We start from the raw sequence: 21,692 nt of genomic DNA on the forward strand, positions 1-21,692 counted from the left end.
CTCAATGTCGTTTTCTTGATTCTCTTGGTAACCTACGGACGAGATTCATTCTCACATAAAAAAGTATTCTCACATAGGGACCTATTCTCACCGGATCCCAACCTATATATATATATATATATATATATAATATATATTATATATATATATATATATATATATTAATATATATATATATATATTATACACTTAACAATACACATTCAAACTCATATCCAACATATTCATACATTAAAATCCATATTGATTTGCATTGAAGCTTCAAGTAAGATTGCTCATCATGTATGTCGTTACATAAGACCAAAGCGACAAAGGTATACTATCCTAAGGGTCAATTCCAATTTAATTTCAACAATTTATTTTTCATAACGTATATCTTAAGAAAATTCACGCTATTCCGTATATTCTTATCCCATCTTTTTAGTTCCTTTTTTTATTATATTTATATCCATATCCACACAAGATTGTATGACTTAATGGTTTTATCCCTTTACATGTTTATTTTTGTTAATCAAAGACCTAAATATATTCCAATGCTAAATGCAGATACTTTGGACAATTGGATTAGGTTCACTGTAAATTGATTGCATAATAACATATCACCAAAAAAAAATAGTCTTTTGTGTGTTTAGTGAACCAACATAGATTAATTTTTAGACTACATTAACATATTATATGGCTGTTTAACTGCATAAATCTTGACATGAATCAATATTAAGTAGAGGCCAGCAATGAGTGAATTGATTCCTGATCATACTCGTACTCTCACCCCCCAGCTCAATCTTTGGTTAATTGACCATGCATGCAGTCATGATGGGGAAATCTACATTGGTTAAACCCTAAGTTGTCCCTATGATTTTCCAATATCCAATTAGGTTTATAAGTCTTCCTTTAAAGACTTGTTGGCGACTTCTTCAATTTAAAATATTTTTTAAAACAAAATCTTTACAATAAGGTAATCAATTACGCATTCATCCTATGTAGGCAATAAAAACATGCCTACAACATATTACAATCAACTTTTAATAGATAAAAGTTTCATTTTTGATATTTTGTTGATAAATACAAGAGATATAACAATTACAAATTATAAGAACTACAACCATGAGTGTGAATATGATAGTCCATCACCAAGTTCTTTGACTTTTGCAGTTTCCATGATTTTCCCTTAGATTCTAATTGTAGAGTAAACAATCAGCCAATTTTTCGGGGGTCGAAGGCTTGGGAATAGTACCTTGCAAGAAGCCCAATTTACGTTTAGCATTTAGAGACATGCGAATTGCACGTGCCCATTCATCAAAGTTGTCATCTTTCAACTGAATCAGAGTGATTAAGTTGCCTGAATTATCATTGGAGCCAAGAAAATAGGCGGGATCTGGTTTGGAAATATTGGTTTATGTAGATTCTGTCATGGTTGTGAAAAATAATTCGAAGATCACGTTGTTTTTGGTTTGTTTTGGTTCGAGTGGTTTAGGGTTTCGGTGTTTTGATTTTTTTTTTCTTCTCGTCGATCTGTTTGATCGATTCTAGGTCGTGGGTGGAGAGGATTTTTCTCAACCTCTGGCTCTTGATACCATGTTAAATTTAGGTTAATGTTACGTGTGTCAATCTCATTCATCAATCAAGTATATATATACATCCTGCATCTAGAGGCCTATTAGGGGGAAATGTTATCCCTCAAATCTATCTTAAACATATAAAGATAATTCCTAACACAACACTACCACCACCACCTCCACCACCTCCATCACCACCACCAACACCACAACCACCACCTTCACCACCTCCAACCACCACCCCCAACCACCACACACACTACCACCACCACAACTACCCACCTCCACGGCTCCACCACCTCCACCACAAGATATGGTCAATACCTCAATCAATGCGGCTGTCTTGGTCTTCACCATCGCTTCAGTGCTTTTATCCAGCTATTCAAACCATGCAGTTGCTGTTATGCTTGTTTGGAAGTTAATAGGATTAGCAATAGCCGCATTGTTTGTCATTTTTGTTTTGCTTAAAAATATCCAAATACTAATATTATTATTATTCATTATTATTACTTATCAATATAATTATTATGTAATATTTATATAAATAGATCATCCTCCCGGAAAACAAACAGCAAACTTTTCCTCTCTTTCTACTCCGTCTTCTTTTTTATTCTTGCAAACATTTTTCGTCTCTTTCTACTCCGTCTTCTTTTTGATTCTTGCACCTCTCTTTCTACTCCGTCTTCTTTTTTATTCTTGCAAACATTTTTCGTCTCTTTCTACTCCGTCTTCTTTTTTATTCTTGCAAACATTTTCCGTCTCTTTCTACTCCGTCTTCTTTTTTATTCTTGCAACTCTCTTTCTACTCCGTCTTCTTTAAAGTACAAAGAAGAGGAGGGGGAATTCGAACCTGTGACTTATCGTACACAACACCTCAATCTTAACCACTAGGCCAAGACATCCTTGGTTAAACAAGATTTTCATTTATTCTGTGTTACATTAGGCCGAATTGTTATATGTTAAGATTTTCTCTCTACCTAGTTTAATTAGGTAGAGTTGGCTGACTTGATATGTATATGTATTTTTAGAAAGTTATAATGAGAAGCACAAATATAATTTAGATATCCAACAATTTTTGCACAATTTCAAAATCTAAAACACCATAACTAGTGATATTATAAAGTGTTGTTGAACTAACTATATTAAATATAGATAACATTTGAGACACAATGGCCATAATTTGTACTCATAAATGTGAGTACAATGCAAAGGATGAACTATTAAAAATTTCCCTTAAAAAAACTATTAAAAATTGACTTGTAAGTTTACTGATCTCAAAATGAATTATCACCTTCAATGTTCAATTTTTGATACTCCTAGTACAAGTAAGGAAATCTTATGCAATAATTGAGAAAATTTGTGGAAAATAATGTTACTAAGTTGCACAAAGGTCTGAATTTTGATGCTTTTAATGTAAAATACTTACAATACTTTGACTTTTATATTTATCAGTGAAAATTTTTAAATATTGATGTATTTAAATTTATTAGTAAAAATTATAAAATAAATAAATTTTAAACATGTTCCTCCTAGCTAATCCAATAATGTTAACATTCATAACAAAACTTTTTATTAATAAATTAGTGCAAATAAATTGTCAAAGTAATTAATATATGAATGCATGCATGTTAAATTCAGTATTTTGAAACAAAACAAGTATAATATAACTATTGTATTACTTCCTCTGCTTTTTTCGATTGTACCATGTTGGCTTTGTCACTACTCGTAAGTTTCACTTTGACTTGTTGTTATTGTTATTATTATTATTATTATTATTATTATTATTATTATTATTATTATTATTATTATTATTATTATTATTATTGTTATTATTATCATTATTATGATGTAGATTATGAGAAGATTAATTATTTGTTCGTATTATTTTAAAAGGCACTCCTAAAGTTGAAATTATTCTAGAATATTCATGTTAATTTTTTTCCAATAGGAGTGTCATAATATTGAGATTAATTTGAGAAAATAAGTGAAATTGAGATTATTCATGTTAATTTTTTTCCTATAATATATGCAATTTTGTATCATATTATATACTCCCTCCGTCCCAAAATATAGTTCCCATTTTATTTTGCACAGTCTCCAAGACGTACCTTTGACCTACGAAATCTTCTATTTCTTATTAGTAAAAAATATAAAAAGTTGATATTACGAATTTATACATTGAGACGAATCTAACAAGACCCCTCATGAATATGTTTTTTTTGTATACATTAGTAAGAATATTTGGTTAAAGTTTTTAAAATTTGACTCTCAAAATAGAAATGGGAACTATATTTTGGGACGGAGGGAGTAGTTAGTTTTCTACAAATTTTCTAAGTTAAGAAAAGATAAAAAGAATAAACCTAAGTTGGTTTGTGGAGTGTTGTAAATCCGTAACTAATCTCCACCATCGATAACTTGTTCACATAAGACAAATAAAATGGTTACGTTAATCAATGAGATTACGCATCAACGGTTTACACTTTGTTGTACTTTGACTTCATACGCATCGTACGCTTCCGTATTCTGACACAACCACTCAATATTTTACCCTACTAGTAACTTTCATGAACAAATCAAATTAAATGATTCCTAAAGCATAATACTCGGATGAGGAGCTAGCTCATGTGGTAGAGCACTCCCCTCTAATCTTTGAGGTATGGGGTTCGATTCTTACTCCAACATTATGTTGGGGTATTTCCTTAGCATGTTGGGCTGACTTAATTTCCCAATAAAAAATAAATAAATAAAGCATAATACTCACCCCTTAACGAAATACTAACCATAATTGTTACACTATGATATTTTTACACTATTTGTAAATTTCATTTTTATCATCATTTATGATTTATATGCGGATGAAAATATAGTCATGTAGGCAGTGGCGGATCTTGAAAGATTTGCTATAGGACCCAGATTTCTCCATAATAACATATTATGATGTCGTGTAAATTGTTTTTGTATGCTGGGTTTTGGTCTCTAAACTACAAAGCTTCATTTTTTTTGAAAAAAAAACTACGGGGGCCAGGCCCAGGCCCGTCCCAATGAAGATCCGTCATTGCATGTGGGATCTTTTTAGATTCATCATAACATGTATTTTATTAATATGTACTTTTTATAATTTTTACAAATACAAAACTAAAAATATATATGTCCTCAAAGTTTTGCGTTGGCATGCGTGAAAGGTGTATGTGTGTTGAATAAAATGAAACAGAGGGCGTAATTCGATTATAAGACAAAAATATAAAGATTTTGACTAATATTAACAGGGGAAATTTGATAAGATGTCCATAGTCCACGTTACTTGTGTTGATCAGATCCTCTAGAGTTTTAAAATAAATAATAATTCTACACGGTAGAGTTCGTTAAATATCAGCCGTTGATTAAGAAATCAAAGGCTTGTATTTTCTTTCCCAAAAATCCCCCTTATTTCCCCCCGAATATCCTGCCCATATCTTTTCCTTTTCCACTAATTATGAGCCCTTGATTTTATAATATATGGTCAGGATTCAACTCTACTTTGTAGAGTTTTCATAAAACTCTAGAGGATCCGAACCCATGTCACTTAGGTGGTAAAAAACTTATCTAATTTTTTCAAATTTTAAAATTGATTTATAAAGGGTTCGAAAAGTGCGTATTCCTTCATTCTTATTAGTTGTTACATTGTTATTATTTTCTCTGGTTTTTAATAGAGTTGCTATTATTAACATTTTGAGGTACTTGTTTTTTACCCTCTAGCATTAAATGAGGGAAGAGTCGGGCAAATATTGCAAATAAGAAAAATTCAAACAATAAAACAATTTAAAAGTTATAAGCATTTAAGAAAAATGTGTTAATTTCTTTTAAAGAGGGAGTATTATCTAAAATTAAAAAAGTAGTTATTATGTAGGATGAGGTTCCCCTCAAAAAATGTAGGATGAGGTTTATTTCTGACCGTAAAAGAAAGAATGTCATATTTTATATTATCTCTTATCCTTTAAAATCCTCCTCTTCTCCCATACACATCAACTCTTTTGCAATTTTCGTTTTTCATCTTATCTCTAATTTCTCTTGTAAATAACAAAACAAAAGAAAACTAAATTATAACTTTATTTTTCGTATAAAAAATTCCGCCGAACCAAAAAAACCTTAATGCGTTCACATAAGTATTTGATAGATATATACCACCCAACTAAGAACATCAAAATTAAATGAATAGAGCATTAATTCAATTCATTTAAACCGTACCCATAAAGAGACTAAATTATGAAACTTACGAGGAATCACCAATGATAAAATTACATGTACAAAACTTTCTTTTCTCTTCGAAGATGTCCAGCAAAGTAAGCACATCATTCCACAAGAAAACAAACTCATCAATCAAGTAAAAAAAAAAACCAACATCAAAACACAAACGATTTTCGTTGCAGAAACATGAAATTCAACCAGTGCAACTAATCTAATTTTTCTTTCACTGAAAAAACATATTTGTTTTATAATCAACTCGTCATTTCCCATCCTATAATATACCTTTAGAGAATTTGTTTTCATGCATAACAAAATATATTACATATTCCTTGTCCAAAAATAAAGAGAATCCATTAATATATTTTTATATATTTCTTTTGACCACTTAGTTGCAATTTAAAGTTTGTTTTTTCCTTTGTCCTAAAAAAAGAAAAAGTAGATTTGAAAGAGAAGGAGAAGAATTATTGTCAATGGACTCATAGGACACCGACGAGCCACCCAGACCCCAAAACAAATTATTTTTAACATTTTCTCTCTCCTCTCGAATACTATTCTTCTTCTTCTCCTCCTTCTTCTTTTGTGGGTCGGCTTTTCATTACTTGCAAGGTCTCACTTTCTCTCTCCTCTTCTCTTTGTTCTACTCACAGTTCTTAACTTTGAGTTTAAGGTGAGTTGGGTTTTCATTTTCTTCTAAGTTTGCTTCTTAATTTGCTAAAAAGATTCATTTTTTAGCTTAAATTTGTTGAATTTTTTCCATTTTCATTTCTGGGTACTTGAGTTTTGGATCATTGATTGTTAATTATTGATTGTATAACTTGAAGTTGATGCTATTTACAGTAAATTCCAGCTCAATTGTGCAGAAGCTTAGCTGTTTTTTGAAAATATATAAAATGTTGATAGATCATGTTTTGTGGAATTTTATGTTTTCTGTTTGGCGTGTAATTAACTGTTTGTGTCATTTTTTTTAGCTAAAAATAGGTGTTGTATGTAAAAGAGTATAGAATTATGTGGAAGGGTGTTGGATTTTTCTGGGTGTGTCATAAAAAGTTGATGCTTTTCTTGTTGGCTTTTTCTGTCACTGAAGCAACATTTTTTTTTTTTGATCTGTGGTGTGGGTGTTTTTGTGTATGATGCCAAGATATGAGTAGTTGTAAACTTGTAATAAGACAACTTAGGGTGGTTATAAGATGAATTTGATTGAATAGAATTGAATTTTTGAAGAGATTTTTTGTTTTAGGGAGCCATGGCAGGAGGAGGTACTAATAGTAGTCTGAGGAAATATCTGGGATCCATCAAAGATACCACCACCATTAGCTTGGCTAAAGTTAATAGTGGCTACAAGGTAATCTCGAAAAGAATTCGAGGTCTTTTTGTGATCTTTTTGTTGTTTAGCCATTGTTTTTCTTGTTACATTTGTTTTATATGGATGGGTTTTTGCAGGAGTTAGATGTAGCTATTGTCAAGGCCACGAATCATGTCGAGCGGCCAGCTAAAGAGAGACATATCAGAGGTAGGTGTGCATGTGTTTTGGCTACCCGGGATTAAGTTTTTGTCATGGGTGGATTTGGGTTCTTTTGGGTATTTGTGTCATCTTATGAAGTAAATGAATCCTTAGCGAGTATTTTCTTTTACTCTTGTGTGCAGCAATATTTGCAGCAGTATCAGCTACAAGACCTCGGGCTGATGTTGCGTACTGCATTCATGCTCTCGCTAGGCGCCTATCGAGGACACATAATTGGGCGGTATGTGTCAATGTTGATCCGATGATAGTGTTAGTGATTGCAATGAGAATTGCCATACCTTCTCTTAAACTTGAACTTTAAATTATGCGCTATAATTTTGAGTTAGCTGCTTAAATAGTGGCTTTGAACAACAGTAGTTAATAGAAGTGGACCAATTAAGCTAACTATCGAAGATTTTGTGCAAGGTGCCATCTCATCTGGTTTAAGCTGCATTAAAACACCTTACCTTTTTTTTTCCTTTTCTGTCTTAGGTTGCTTTAAAAACATTGATTGTGATTCATCGTGCCTTGAGGGAAGTTGACCCAACATTCCATGAGGAGCTTATAAACTATGAGAGGAGCAGAAATCACATGCTCAACATGTCGCATTTCAGAGATGATTCAAGTGCAGGCGGTACTATTCCAGTCTCCAGATACCTGATTAATTCAACTAGTTGTTACTTTTGAATCAGAATGTTCATTGCTAAAGTTGTTATAATTCCTTCAGCGTGGGATTACTCTGCTTGGGTTCGTGCTTATGCCTTATTCTTGGAAGAAAGATTGGAGTGTTTACGCGTCTTGAAATATGATGTTGAGACCGAGCGCCCTGTAAGTAATTTAATTTCTTTCCCTCGTTTGCGTTTCCGCTTTCCTGGTTGTTTAGCTTATGACATTCATAACTTTCCATCATGTTCCAACTTGACTTTGGCTAGAACTTTCGGATTATGTCTGGAATTCCAGTAAGATAAAACAACATTTACCTTTTATCTTTTATGCAGAGAACAAAGGATCTTGATACTGTTGAGTTGCTTGACCAGTTACCAGCATTACAGCAACTTCTTTACCGAGTTCTTGGTTGCCAGGTAACGATTGTCTTGTTCTGTATGGCAAGTTTCTTTTATGGTGTAAGTGCCATAAAACATTTCATTTTCTGCAACTTGGATTGCTTTGATCCTGATATTCATATGCATGGACACTTGAAATCTTCCTGCAGCCCGAAGGAGCAGCGATTCATAATCATATTATACAATTAGCACTTTCAATGGTATGCCATACTTTTCCCTAGTTGACTCGGATATAATGTGCTCAGTTGTGCTGCCACCATATTGTTCTGACTTTCAAATAATTTTGAGTAGGTTGCTTCAGAAAGCACTAAAATCTATAATGCTATCAGTGATGGTACGGTTAACCTAGTTGATAAGGTAGGTTTATGTGCCACTCTTTTCCATCTCTACCTTGGTTAATCTTTCTGCGAAAATTGCTTACTTAGTGCAAAATTACTCTGCTACAGTTCTTTGAAATGCAACGAAGTGATGCATTGAGGGCCCTGGACATATATCGTAGAGCAGGACAACAGGTATGTGTCATGTGATTGAGATGCTTTGCTGATGAATCGGCTAGTATTATGTCTAGGTTTTGACATTTATTCAAATTGTAGGCTGAAAGGCTTTCAGAGTTTTATGAAGTATGCAAGAGCCTTGATCTTGGGCGTGAAGATAGGTTTACAAAAATTGAGCAGGTATATCAAAGCTCCTTTTGAACATACCTTCCTTTCTTGTTTGATCTTTAGCTGCTAAATAGTTTCTTCATGTTGATGATATAGCCTCCTGCATCATTCTTACAAGCCATGGAGGATTATGTGAAAGAAGCACCTAGGGGCTCAACTTTCCGCAAAGAACAGGTATGTCAAATGAATTTGTGGCTGATATTGCCATGTTACTTTGTGCCTCTTATTGAGAGTGCGGTGTTAAAATATATGGTTAATGTATACATTGGCAGTTGTCAGATTACAAGTGCGTGAACACTAAACAGCAATGTTATTTAGACTTGGGTATGCAGGTCGGATAGGGGAATGTGTCAAAGTGTCTGACTACACTGTTAACTGTTTTGTGAAAGTTTTGCACGATTATGTGTCAGTGTCTGATACTCTGATTAGACTATTTTGCCAAAGTTTTCCACTAGTTTGGCGCAAAATGAGGTGTCGAGATGACTATACTCTATACCTATGTCAGAGTATCGAGAATTTGACATGGGTACTTGAGGTAAAATGAAGAGTACAAGTAACATAGGTGAACAGTTTCCTGTGGGTTGATGGCATGACTTGATTCTTTTACCCGACTCTTTTGTTTTCTTTCGTTGTTGTCTTCTGCCAGGAATTTCTGATTATTTATTGAAATCTCTGAACAATTTTCTTTTCAATTCATTGAAATTTGGCATGCTCTACTGTAGTACTGTTGCTCGGAAGTTCCTCCAATCTTCTGATTCAATTATTCCAAATAACCAGGTCAAGCATGTGGTTGATGAAAAATCCACTGTAGTTCTAACTATTGAAGACAAGGATATTACCGATGTAAAGGAGGAAAGCCCACCATCACCCCCTCCTCCAGAGCCAGTTAAGGAGGAGAAAATTGTAGCTGAAGTTCCTGATTTATTGGTAAGTTTCACAATCATTGCCTTGAATGTTTGCTCTTACTCTAACCAAAATGTCATGTGCATGAACATTTGCTATCCCCGGTAAATGTATAATAGCTCACCTTTTAATTATTCTAGAGTATGGACGATCCTAAGCCAGTTGCATCAGAATTAGAGGAGAAGAACGCATTTGCTCTTGCTATTGTTCCTATCGGTAAGTTTCATGTTTTATTTGGAATATAGTTTTGCGATCATTTTTATTTTTTGCAAAGGGATTATCCTTTTGATATCACTGTTTGGAATTGGAATATGAACTCGAAAGCTATCTTGTGTTCAAAGTACGAACGGAATCCAGAATTTTTTTAAAAAAACAACTCAAAAGGGTTCATTTATCCTGTTACAGATGATCTATCAACCACTACTCCAGCCCCCAAGTTGCAAAATGGCACAACAGGATGGGAACTGGCACTTGTTACCGCACCAAGCTCAAATGAGAGTTCCATTGCCGCTAACAAACTGGTATTTCCTCACTTATATCAGTGTGTTTATATTTATAGTCCATGTGGAATTCATACAAGCAATGGTTCCCCACCGGTGAATACACCATTGCTATTACTGACTGAGTATGGATAATCTAAGTTCTTTTACTACTTACTTGAGAGGATTTCTCGTGCTCTGTGGGCCGTATTATATTATTAGCTTATTGGATAGAGGCATGGATACTGGTATGGGTTACAGTGCGATCATGGAGAAGTGAAAACTTTGAAGACTTCAAAGCAATAAATGATATGATAATATTTGTGCAAAGTTATTATATAAATACTACTCCCTCCGTCCCAAAATATAGTTCTCATTTCCATTTTAGGTGTCCCAAAATATAGTTCCCATTTCTATATTTAGTTCTACATTTTTCCGTAATTTGTCTAGAAAAACCGTGTCCCATCATTTATTTGCTTCTTGAAATTTGTTTTTTCCTTTGTTTATTCAACCAAAATGTTACAATTAATGCCCTTTCACCAATCATTCTCCATTCTCTCTCCTAAAATCATCTTTTCCCATACAACATTTATTTAAATAAATAAAAAATCTTTACTATCCCTCTTATATTCTACTTGCATAAATTACCGTGAAAAAAGGGAAATGAGAACTATATTTTGGGACGGAGGGAGTACTATACTAGGAATATAGTAGCGTCTAGCCGTTAACAGAAGTAAATAGTAGCGTCTAGCCCTACATATTATACAATTTTATATTCATTAAAATATGTTTTTGATGGGTAAATCCAGAAATTGAGCGTTCATGGATTAGTGAAATGTCTTTGAATACAAAGGCAGAGATCTAAGGAGGAGCCTCCTCTTTTCTCAATTAGATGTCTTTTTAGTTAACCTCTTATTTATTCTATAACTACAAAAGAAAATTATAAATGTGTCGAACACAAGAGTACCGTCTAGGAGTGTAGTTCTCATTGACGTAGGGCTGAGGTGATAAAATAAGATTGCCACCTTGCTCATCAATCTAAAAATTAAACTTTTTTATGTAAGTGGGTGAGGCGACGAAATAAGATTTTTTCGGGACACTATATGAAACACGGCCATACTGGACAGAGGATGCCTATCTATTAACGTAACCAAAAGCATTTCTAGACCTACTCCGATTATTGAATTTTTTTGAATAACTTTATGGTATGTCTTGAAATATGACATGTACTGATTATTCCTAACTTTTGGAACACAAGGCTGGAGGACTGGATATGCTCACATTAGACAGCCTATATGATGATGCAATGAGAAGAACTAACCAAACAGTAAGCTATAATCCATGGGAGCCTGCTCCATTGACCAACTCGATGATGCAGCAACCTGCCCACATCCCGATGATGCAGCAACCTGTCCACAACCCGTATTACGCCTCAAATGCGATGGTTGCACCGGCTTCTGTTCAGATGGCAGCAATGGCCAATCAACAGCAAGCATTCATGTATCAGCAGCAGCAGATGATGATGGGCCCACAACAACAGCCACCGGCAATGAACCCTTTTGGCAACTCGTATGCAGCCAACCCGTATGGTAATCCGGGAATGCCCATGCAAACATATAACTCATACACTGGATTGTTATGAGGTTCCACTTGGATTGTCTCCTAATACGAAATAGAGAACAAATGGCATACGCGTATACCGAGATCTTGAAGCGGAAATGATTGCAGCCTTGCAGGAGAGAAGTTTGTGTACCATATTTTGTGCATGTTTAGGTAGGGATATCAGGTTTATTATTTGATAATTATAGGGAGCATATTTGAATTGATTGATCATTCATGGTGAGAATCTAGATTAATAATTGTTGTAATTATTTGACCTGCTTAATTGCTGAATATTTTGAGCAGGTACTCTGAATTTATCACATACTTAAGATTTGAATAGCAGTTTGTACTGAATTTTCTTTGCTTATGAGTTATGACTTTAGTTCTGTGCCTTTTTTTTATTCTTTCCTGCATGATGCGTTGTGTGATTAAGTTTTCTTCACTTGCTAATCTAGTACTCCTACCATTTTGATTAACTGTTTAACTTGATTAAATTTCATGAGGTTGAAAGTAGCATTCTTGCCACTTTATCCTTACCTTTCTCTTTCCTGTATAATTGTAAATGACATACATTAATGTAATTCTATCAACTCAAATAAGGTAACGTAGGAAAAACCCACTTATAAAAGGTAGGTAGTCATCTTATGTTTAAGGTGATTTATAGCAAATGTCATAAATGAAAGTATATGTTTAAGATGATGCTTAAAGATGGCATGGGGTTTATTCGGTTATATAGTTGATCTTTTACCTGCAAAGTGAAGACGTTAAAAAAAAAATCTCAAATTAATTCTCAAATCAAATAAAAAAAAAAAGATCTTATCATAAACAAGATTAGATATCCAAATTTTTGGCCATGTCAACAATAATCCCTACTATAGTATTATAAACTGATAGTGCACCCAATCTAACACCATTTTTAAGGACATCGATTTGGGTCAACCGACATCTAAATATTAAAATGGTTCAAATCATAAATATTTACTATTTATTATTGCAATTTTCAATTAATAACAAATATTAGTTAGAATTATTCTTACTCTTTTATTTATATAAAATAATAAGAAATAATATAGCATATAAGAACATAATATCCTTGCTTAGGAGTAAAATTATTATAGGGCCTCATGAATGAAAAGTTTTATAGTAAGTCCATATTTAATCAACTAGTACAAATTTATTTATTTTTTTTGATTGGGAAATTAAGTCAGCCCAAGGGCTAATCCCTACCAAGGCTACTAGCCTTGTAGGAACTACCAGCACATTGGCTGGTAAAGCATGCAAAGCATGCTAAGGAAATACCCCAACATAATGCTGGGGGTAAGAATCGAACCCCTGATCTCAGAGATCAGAGGGGAGTGCTCTACCACATGAGCTAGCTCCTCATCCTTTTAATCAACTAGTACATGATTGGCCTAATAAAATACTATACTAATCTTCCCAAGGTAAAAAAGAAACACAAAATTATTAATATCCAAATAATTCAAAAGCACCCAAACTATCACTTAAACCATGATTACATCTACATGTGTTGTATTATTCAATCATCATCTAAGATCCTCCATCCACTTCGGTTATTTTCAAATATTTCATTGTTTTCTTTTTACAAAATATCGAGATGATTTCGGTGTTTGTTTGGTTGCAATGAAAATTAAACTTTCAAGGAATTTACAATTTATGTGAAATTAATTCCCTAAAATTCCTAGAAATTTACTAAAATTGTTTGGTTGACATCAAGGAATTTGAAATTCCCAGAAATTTTAAAATAACCAAGGGAGAGTAGGTCAATAAATTTCCAAGTTTGGTGACAATTACAAATTCTCATGTTTTGTGGGAATTACAAATTCCCAAGAATTTTCAATTATCCCATTTTTCTTAGTTCCTGTTAGGGGTTAATAATGGTAAAATGGTAAATAAAGCTAACAGTGAGTTAACAGAAGTGAGAAAAAGGTATCTGGTGCACGTTTTTGAAAACTCTAGGGTATATGGTGCATTTTTGAAACATTGAGGGTATATGGTGAATTTTTTAATTTGTCGGGGGTATTTGGTGAGAAAGTTAATATTTTTAATAACAGTAATACTAAAGTAATAACTAGTAGGTTTTCAAATTTCTAACTTTCTACCTTTTTTAACATATGAACTTTTTTTCTTACTAAAATAATAGAAATTCTGGTCCAATCAATCGCAACTTTTTGGGTTTGGACAGGACCGGACCAGAAACTCGGAATCGGGAATTTTTGTAGATCGAGGACCGGAATCTCCGGCCCGGTCCAAATTCTGGTCCTGACCGGTTTGTGCACCCCCTACTTCCTACTAACCAAACAACTGACCAGTTTAAAAATTTCTTCCGACATACCGAACAACCATTCAATATAAATAACATTTTATATAATAAGTTAGTTAAAGTAAAACCATGAAAATTCTGTCTAATTAAGGTTCTTAAAACTTGACTTTCTCTCCTCTCCTTTTTTTTTTCTTTCTCTCCCCTCTCTCACAAAACCCTAATTTTCAATATAGGGGCTACCACCATTCTTTTGGACGGTGGTAATCCCCATTTCTTCTTTTGTTACTAGTTTTTATGTTAATGTTTCTAATAAACTTCGGTCTCTCTTTCTATTGTAGAGTTTTTCTACCCATATATTTAGTTTTACTCTCTCTGTGAGATTTTGGAGACTTTCTTTTTGGATTTTTTGTATATTTCAAGAGGTTGATTTGTTGATCGAAATTTGTGCGAGGTTGCAACAGATGTCAGTACTTCGTTTACAATCACTTCATGAATTGAATCTGGTTCTACTTCAAAACTACAAAATATCGACAAACCCCCTTGCAGAAGGCTGTATCAGACATCGACGTGAAAGACAAGGGTTTTCAGAAGTGTTAGATCTACTCAACGATCGTGGTTTTGTCATATTAGAATTGTATTTATTTCATTTTGATATGTATTGGTTTAGTTTTGACTTCTATTGTAGATGTCGTAGTCGTATTTTGAATCATTGAATTAATTTTAATTTTTTTAAAAAATAAAATCATGAAAATTCAAACTTTAGGGATATTTGGTAAAATCCAAAAAACTAGTAGTATAAGATTTAAGATGAGAGGGAGTGTATATTATTAATGTAGAATTCACACAGTCTCTATAATTCATATTTCTATTTTTATGGTATCTCAAGGTCAAAAAGAACACAAACTTATATCCATATCCAAAAATAGGACTTTGCTATTTGACAACCTAATATATCCTACTAACGTCTTAAATATAGATTTTTATACTGTATATTTATACATTCATTTTTTATCTCTTCTTTCCTTCCCCTCCCCCTTTCCCTTCACCACCATTGAAACCACCAACACCACATCCACACCGCTGCCAACAACACCGTCGCCACCACCGTCGCTTTTTTTTGCTAATATTGTATCAATGAATGATTTTTTAAAAAAAAATTATATTAATACTCCCACAATGAGAGAAAATGAGAAAGTATTTGTATTCTAAATCTGAGAATATTTACTGCATTTACATCACCACTAGGCATTATCGGTGCCGACACACCATCACCGCCACACTGCTATGCCACCACCGCTGTACCCCCACCACTCACCCACACCCTTCTTCTCTCCTCTGTTTTCTGCATTTTCAGTGAATTTTTTTTAAAAAGAATATGGAGAGGCGTCCACCATGGACGCCCCACCATCGGTGGAGGCGTCCATGGCAGGCGCCTCACCTTGTGGTGGAGCGCTTGCCATGAACGCCTCCCTTTTTTTAAATTTTTTTTAGAAAAAATCAAAGAGAATTGAACAGAGGAGAGAAAAAGGGGAGAAGGGGGGGTGGGGTGTGCTCATGTCGTCGGAAAATGTTGCTGCCTTGATAGAGTTCCTTAGTGATGGTGATGAGAGAAAGTGGGAGTAAGGGAGTGATGAGAGAGAGAGGGGGTAAGGTATGGGAGTGAGAGGGTGAGAGAAAGTAAAATAGTATAAATACGTAATAAATATAAATATAGGGTGTTAGTAAAAAATAATAGGGCGGTGTTTAGCAAATCAGAAAATATTTCAAGAGGACCTAAACCATCATCTTAAAAAACATGATTAAATGTTGATAATGTGAATACTGAATAGTAATAACAAGAGGAATAATATTGATCCACATTATATTCAATCATCTTCTAAGATCCTCCCCTCCTCCCAAAATAGAAAGAAACATCATCTTAGATTATTTTCAAATATTTCATTGTGTTTATATATATATATTTAGTCATCATGATAAATAATGAGAAAAATCACATATAAAAGTTAGTTAAAGTAAAACCATAAAAAATTTAATTATAGGAATAGTATTTGATAAAAGGGAAAAGCTATATGCAGCCCTAAGGGCTGTATATAAAAAACTAAAAATGGAAATAAGTTGCATTAATTGATCATTTATTACATTGATTGATGCAAAAATTTTCCATAAATTCATAACTTATTTCCATTTTAAGTAGTGTATTTATGTCTTATATGCAACCCTAAGGACTGCATATAGCATAACCCTTGATAAAATCCGAAAAAGTAGGAGTTTGGAATTTAAGATGAGATTGAGTAATATACTATTGATGTACAACTCACAAATCCCCATAATTTATATTTCTATTTTCTAGTAAACCTTTAGTCCTTTACTATAAAAAAGCTCCAAAATATACACACAAAAAAGTGAACAACAAAACAGAACTTCAACTAAAATTCTCCATTATTTATACCTTGAAAAACACCTTCCATCATCATAATTTTCCCCAATTTTAAATACTTTTAAACCCTAATTTTTCGATGTTCATTGTTAACCACTATAATTAACAATGTCTTGGCTTTCAATTTCACTCCCAAACCCCTTTAAATCCCTTCAGATTTCCAACAATGAAGAACAAGAAGATGAAGAAGAACAAGCCCAAAACGACGTCGTATTTCCCGCCGGTGGAGTGAAGGAAGATTTCTCAGCGATCGGAGAAACAATTGGGCGTCAATTTCGCGCCTTTATTTCGCCGGAAACCTCAAATTCCGGCGAAAGTGGGTCCCCTTCTTCTAGAACTTTCGAGGGTATTCGAAGTGATTTGGAAGAAATAAAGGGAACCTTTAAATCTTCACTCTCCCTCCTCTCTAGTAATAGGGCTGTCTCTGAAATTTCTAAACTTGCTTCTAATTTTCTTCAATTTAATGATGAAAATGATGTTGATTATGTGAATAGTAATAATAATAGGAAAAAAAACGATGATGAAGATGAAGATGAAGATGAAGAAGAAGATGATGATGATTATGATGGGGTTGCGATTAATGATGAAGTAATTGAGTTTGCTAATCAGATTTCTAACCGCCCTCAACTTTGGAGTGAATTCCCTTTACCACTTGATCATGGTAATTTTTTTGATTTATCAATAATGGTTTTTTTAGTTGGAATTCATGATTATTATGTGAATCTTTTTTTCTTTTTGAATTTGGGGTGGTTGGTTTGCACTTTATAGGGTATTGGGTGTTTTTATTTTTTTTAAACCTCGTTTTAGGGTGCGTTTTCTCCACCTGAATTTATCCGAATTGAACTTATTAGAGTTGATCAACCGTGATTTCACCTTTTATTTCACTTGATTCGATGTGATTAGACCTAATTTGGGTTTTTGTGGTTGGTGGTGGTGGTGGTGGTGGCCGAGTTTTGGGTGGTTAGTATAATCTATGCAAATAATGAATTTTCTTTTCTTCATTTTTGCTCTTCCAATTTGGGTGTGGTTGTCAAATACGTATACCTTTTTTGTTCGAATTTATATATTGTGATCTTCATTCTGCATTTGGGGTTTGTTTTGCTTTTTGTGGAATTCAGAGTGGTTATATTTACCTTGCTATAATGACTACAATACAGACTTGAAATTATGATGTATTAGTATAATGATTGATTAAGTTGGAAAATGTCGAAAGAAGCTGGTAGAAACTTAGTTCTTTGTGAACTGCGAGTGTTGAATGTGGGTCTCTGAGTAGAAAAGTCGAGTTCTTTCTGATCTTTGAGTGTTGAATGTGGGTATTTGAGTTGGATGATTCACGGTTGATGCTAGAAGGATGATTTTTTCGTCGTGTAATGTAGAGTGGTGGCCATAGATCTTTCATGCTTCTTTCACGGGCCTTTTCCCCGAGTATGTTGCTTGTGGTTAGATGGTGAATGTTGCGTACTTTTGTTTTTATTTGTAAGTTCTCGATATTTTGTCTGGTTTGGTTCCTAATAGATAACAAGACTAGGCATGTGTCTGCAGTAATTGTGAGCTAATTGTAGCAGAGTAGCAGCTATAACAACCTCGGCTGAAAGAAGTGGTAGTATAGTGGGAAGTAGTACTAGTAAAGCAAATTGCAAGTGTGGTAAGTGGGAATACTTAATGCATAAAGACAGTGAGTAACTGAGCAAGAAATCATTACAGGCATATATGAGGTTCTTCACCTCTGTCTCTCAGTTAGCTTTTGAGGAGTTGGGAAATTTCAGATACTTCAAAATTTTACTCCCTCCATACCAGGTCAGGGATACTTAGAGCTGGGGCACGAGTGTAAAGGAGGGAAGAATTTTAGAGAGAAAAAAATTGGTAATAGTAGAATGTTTAAGTTTGAGCTGGGACATCCTTTTCCTGGTAATGTGTAACAATCATTTGGGAGGGAGGGAGTATCTGGATCTTGGGTTGTTCAGTAATGATTGAGACTACTAATGACCTATTTAGTAAGATTGGCTATAAATATATTTCGTTAAGAGTAAGCATTGCAGAAGCTTGACACGTGGGGTAGGCTGCTCAGGTGGGCAGTAGAGCTCTCCATATCTGAAGAAGAGTACAAGCCAAGGACAGCGATCAAAGCTCAAGCCCTAGCGGGGCTAGCAAAGAGCAAAGAGACTGGAAAGCTAAGACCTTTCCCCAACTGGTTGGTTTACTTTGAGACAGAAAAAACTACTCTTGGAGTTTTTTTTAGAATCAATAAAGAGCTTGAGCCAGGGGAAGAGGGAGAGCACCCGACTTGCTTGTTGACACGTGAGGGAAAATAGGAGTCTGAGGTGGCAACACCCCCCCCCCCCTCCATTATGCCCTTCTTATGATGGCAAAACAATGAATCACAACCCATTTTATACTTCATGGGTTCAAACTGGAAACTTCTACAAGAATCAACCATATATATTCCCATCACCACAATCAAAGTAAACGATAGAGTAAATGGATAATCCCCCTTTAAATTAAATAGGTTGACTCTCGGTTAATTCCATGCTCAAGGGCTAAAGCCAGTCGTCGTTCTGAAAGGTCTCCTTCTCTTTAAGAGACTTGATGGCCGGTATCCTCTCATCTTTATTCTTCTTACAATCATGGCAATTTTCATTAATCTCCAAATGAGCAGTTTTACATCTGCTATCAGACATAATGATGACAGTTTTCTATTATTTGTTTGTCAAGTTCAATGAGAGAATGTAAATAATGTTTTCTTGAAGGATAGAATAATTAAATTTATTTTATGTTTGGATGCTTCAAAATTTGCTTCCTGATTTCGCGAATTTTTTTATTACTAGTGAAAATTGCCAAATTATTATAGTTAAGTCCTCAACTTTGTCTTGTTTTACTTGCAGAGTTAGACATGTCTGAAGCTCAGTATGAGCATGCCTCAATTATTGAGCAGTTGGTTCCAAGTCTTGGTGATATCAGAAGCAGTATCAGCAGTAACAAGAGTGAGAAGCAATTTTGGATGATATATTTCATTCTATTACTTCCAAGGTTAAATGAAGAAGATGCAGAGCTTCTATCGACTCCTGAGGCAAGATTTTACAATTCCCTTTCTTTTTCTTAATTAAACTCATTGGGAATTTTTTGCCTCTACTTTTCATGTTATAATGTGCACTATATGGTTTGCGCTTAGAGCAGCTTTAGGCTATTCTGGTTAGCCCTGGGCTAATCAATGCCTTAATTTTCCTGCATTTTTCTTTCTTCTGGTGAAACAAAATAAGCTACTTTGTCTGCAAAATTAGTTGAAAAGATTTGGCTCCTCTTAATCATTGAGATGGTATACTATATAATTTCATTTCTGCTGCCCCTCCTTTCTTCATTCTTTTACCCCATATGCAGATTGTATCCTTGACCCTTAACAGCCCGTATGTTAACCGAGAGTAAACGATATTAATGGTAATAAATTTGTACGTAATTTTGTGAATAATGCCTCATGTGAATTCCATGGTAATATAACATCATCAGGAATGCGCTTTTGTTCAAGCATTTTCAGCACCACTCAATACCACCTCTATAGTGGTTATGGAAATTCTATGAAGAATAAGAGGTATTTGAGGATAGACAAACATTACCGTGGACATCAGCATGAGATCTCCTTCATGATATTACATTAAATTCTTTAACGTTTTCATGAGCATTATTTGTTATTGCCAACCTAATGGGTCATTAATGCTTGTGCTTGGAATGGAATATTGGCGCTTCATTGCTTTTGTGGTTTTGAGGCTTGTTTACTCTGATTGATCTTTTGGAAATAAATTCGTGACAAATCGCATGTAGAAGTGTTGCATGCATAGCTTTCAATTATATCTGGCATAACAGATTAAATGAGAATTATTGGAGATTTAAATATAGTGATATTTGAAGCCAAAGATGAGTTAGGGCTTCTGAGTGAATCATGTGATTTGTCGAATTTCTCCTGCAGATTGTTGACGCAAGAGAGACTCTGCTAAAGATGCTTCAAGCCAAGAAGAGTGAGGAAAATGTAATGACATCAGAGAATCCAACAAGTACCAAAAGCAATGAAACTAATAACACCAAGAAGCTTCTAGAGACAGAAGATGGGAGCAGTTTGATTTCTTCTAATGATCCTAACCAGTTCGATGCTAAGCCTGAGAATTCAAATGTGGATACTAGTACAGGAACTTCTGCTGCTGCTACAAAGGAATTTAAAAGTGAAGATGATGTCTCTTTCAGTGATCTTGAAGATGATAATCTCCTTAATAGAGAATCTAGCTTAGGGCCATCACAGTTACTGAGGACTTCATCACCAGATGGGTCCAATGATTGGGTTCAATTGAATAAAAACGTGGAATCCAGCAGTAGCCGGGTAAGAAGCCAATCAAGTTTACGAGAAAGAGATTCAGAGGGTGAGGACTCGACTGGTTGGCTTACAGTTGATGATTTCGATCCTTGATAGTTTTAGCAATGTTCTGAATCAATGGATATATTTGTAAAGCTTTTATTCGGCTCGTTTCTTTTCATTTCTTTTCTATCTATGCACTAGTGGTGTTTGAAATATTGATCTGTGAAAGATCTTTGTTTATATGCATCAAAGATGAAGTAATGCCATGTTTGCAGCAGCAAAAAAAAGTTGAAAAAATGCCATGTGCCCTTGTCTTTGTTTTGCTTATGGATCTGCTTTGTTTTGGCCTGATATGGAGGAATTATATGCCAACTTGCATATCTGAAGTGAAGGTAAGTGATATAAGTCCAAAATTATGTCAAATCAGCCATAAACATTGGTTTATGATTAGTTTTTGTGCACTTAACATTTAACCATCCAGTTAAACACAGTTCCCCTCAACAATTCTCAATGTACCCTATTTCCCATTTCCCAAATTACCCTTGTGATATCACATCTCAAAGTTATATTTAGGCAGCTAAAAGTTGGCAGGAAATTAGTCGAGGAAGTAGTTAACATCTGATAGTCCTCACCTAAATATTTTT

The 21,692-nt window shown here is 34.2% G+C and overlaps 2 protein-coding genes across 3 annotated transcripts; both read left to right on the forward strand.

Annotated features, from left to right (window-relative positions):
• The first annotated feature begins 6,231 nt into the window (after positions 1 to 6,231).
• Positions 6,232 to 12,358, forward strand: LOC104901973 (putative clathrin assembly protein At5g35200). 2 transcript variants are annotated; one of them, XM_048634636.2, is made up of 16 exons: positions 6,232 to 6,386; positions 7,018 to 7,122; positions 7,221 to 7,290; positions 7,425 to 7,522; positions 7,774 to 7,915; positions 8,009 to 8,109; positions 8,280 to 8,363; positions 8,495 to 8,545; positions 8,637 to 8,702; positions 8,792 to 8,857; positions 8,939 to 9,019; positions 9,104 to 9,181; positions 9,785 to 9,934; positions 10,051 to 10,126; positions 10,316 to 10,431; positions 11,648 to 12,358. In XM_048634636.2, the coding sequence occupies exons 2-16, from the start codon at positions 7,024 to 7,026 to the stop codon at positions 12,029 to 12,031; spliced, it is 1,662 nt and encodes a 553-aa protein (XP_048490593.1). In that variant the 5' UTR covers positions 6,232 to 6,386; positions 7,018 to 7,023; the 3' UTR covers positions 12,032 to 12,358. The 2 variants fall into 2 exon arrangements, with proteins under 2 accessions (XP_048490593.1, XP_010687911.2); XM_010689609.4 differs by having other exon boundaries at positions 6,234 to 6,447.
• Positions 12,359 to 16,629: 4,271 nt separating this feature from the next.
• On the forward strand, positions 16,630 to 21,364 carry LOC104901974 (uncharacterized). The gene is made up of 3 exons (XM_010689610.4): positions 16,630 to 17,370; positions 19,592 to 19,776; positions 20,668 to 21,364. The coding sequence occupies exons 1-3, from the start codon at positions 16,818 to 16,820 to the stop codon at positions 21,157 to 21,159; spliced, it is 1,230 nt and encodes a 409-aa protein (XP_010687912.2). The 5' UTR covers positions 16,630 to 16,817; the 3' UTR covers positions 21,160 to 21,364.
• Positions 21,365 to 21,692: the final 328 nt, after the last annotated feature.

Source organism: Beta vulgaris, chromosome 8, assembly GCF_026745355.1.
Source record: "Beta vulgaris subsp. vulgaris cultivar EL10 chromosome 8, EL10.2, whole genome shotgun sequence".
NCBI classification, from domain to species: domain Eukaryota; kingdom Viridiplantae; phylum Streptophyta; class Magnoliopsida; order Caryophyllales; family Amaranthaceae; genus Beta; species Beta vulgaris.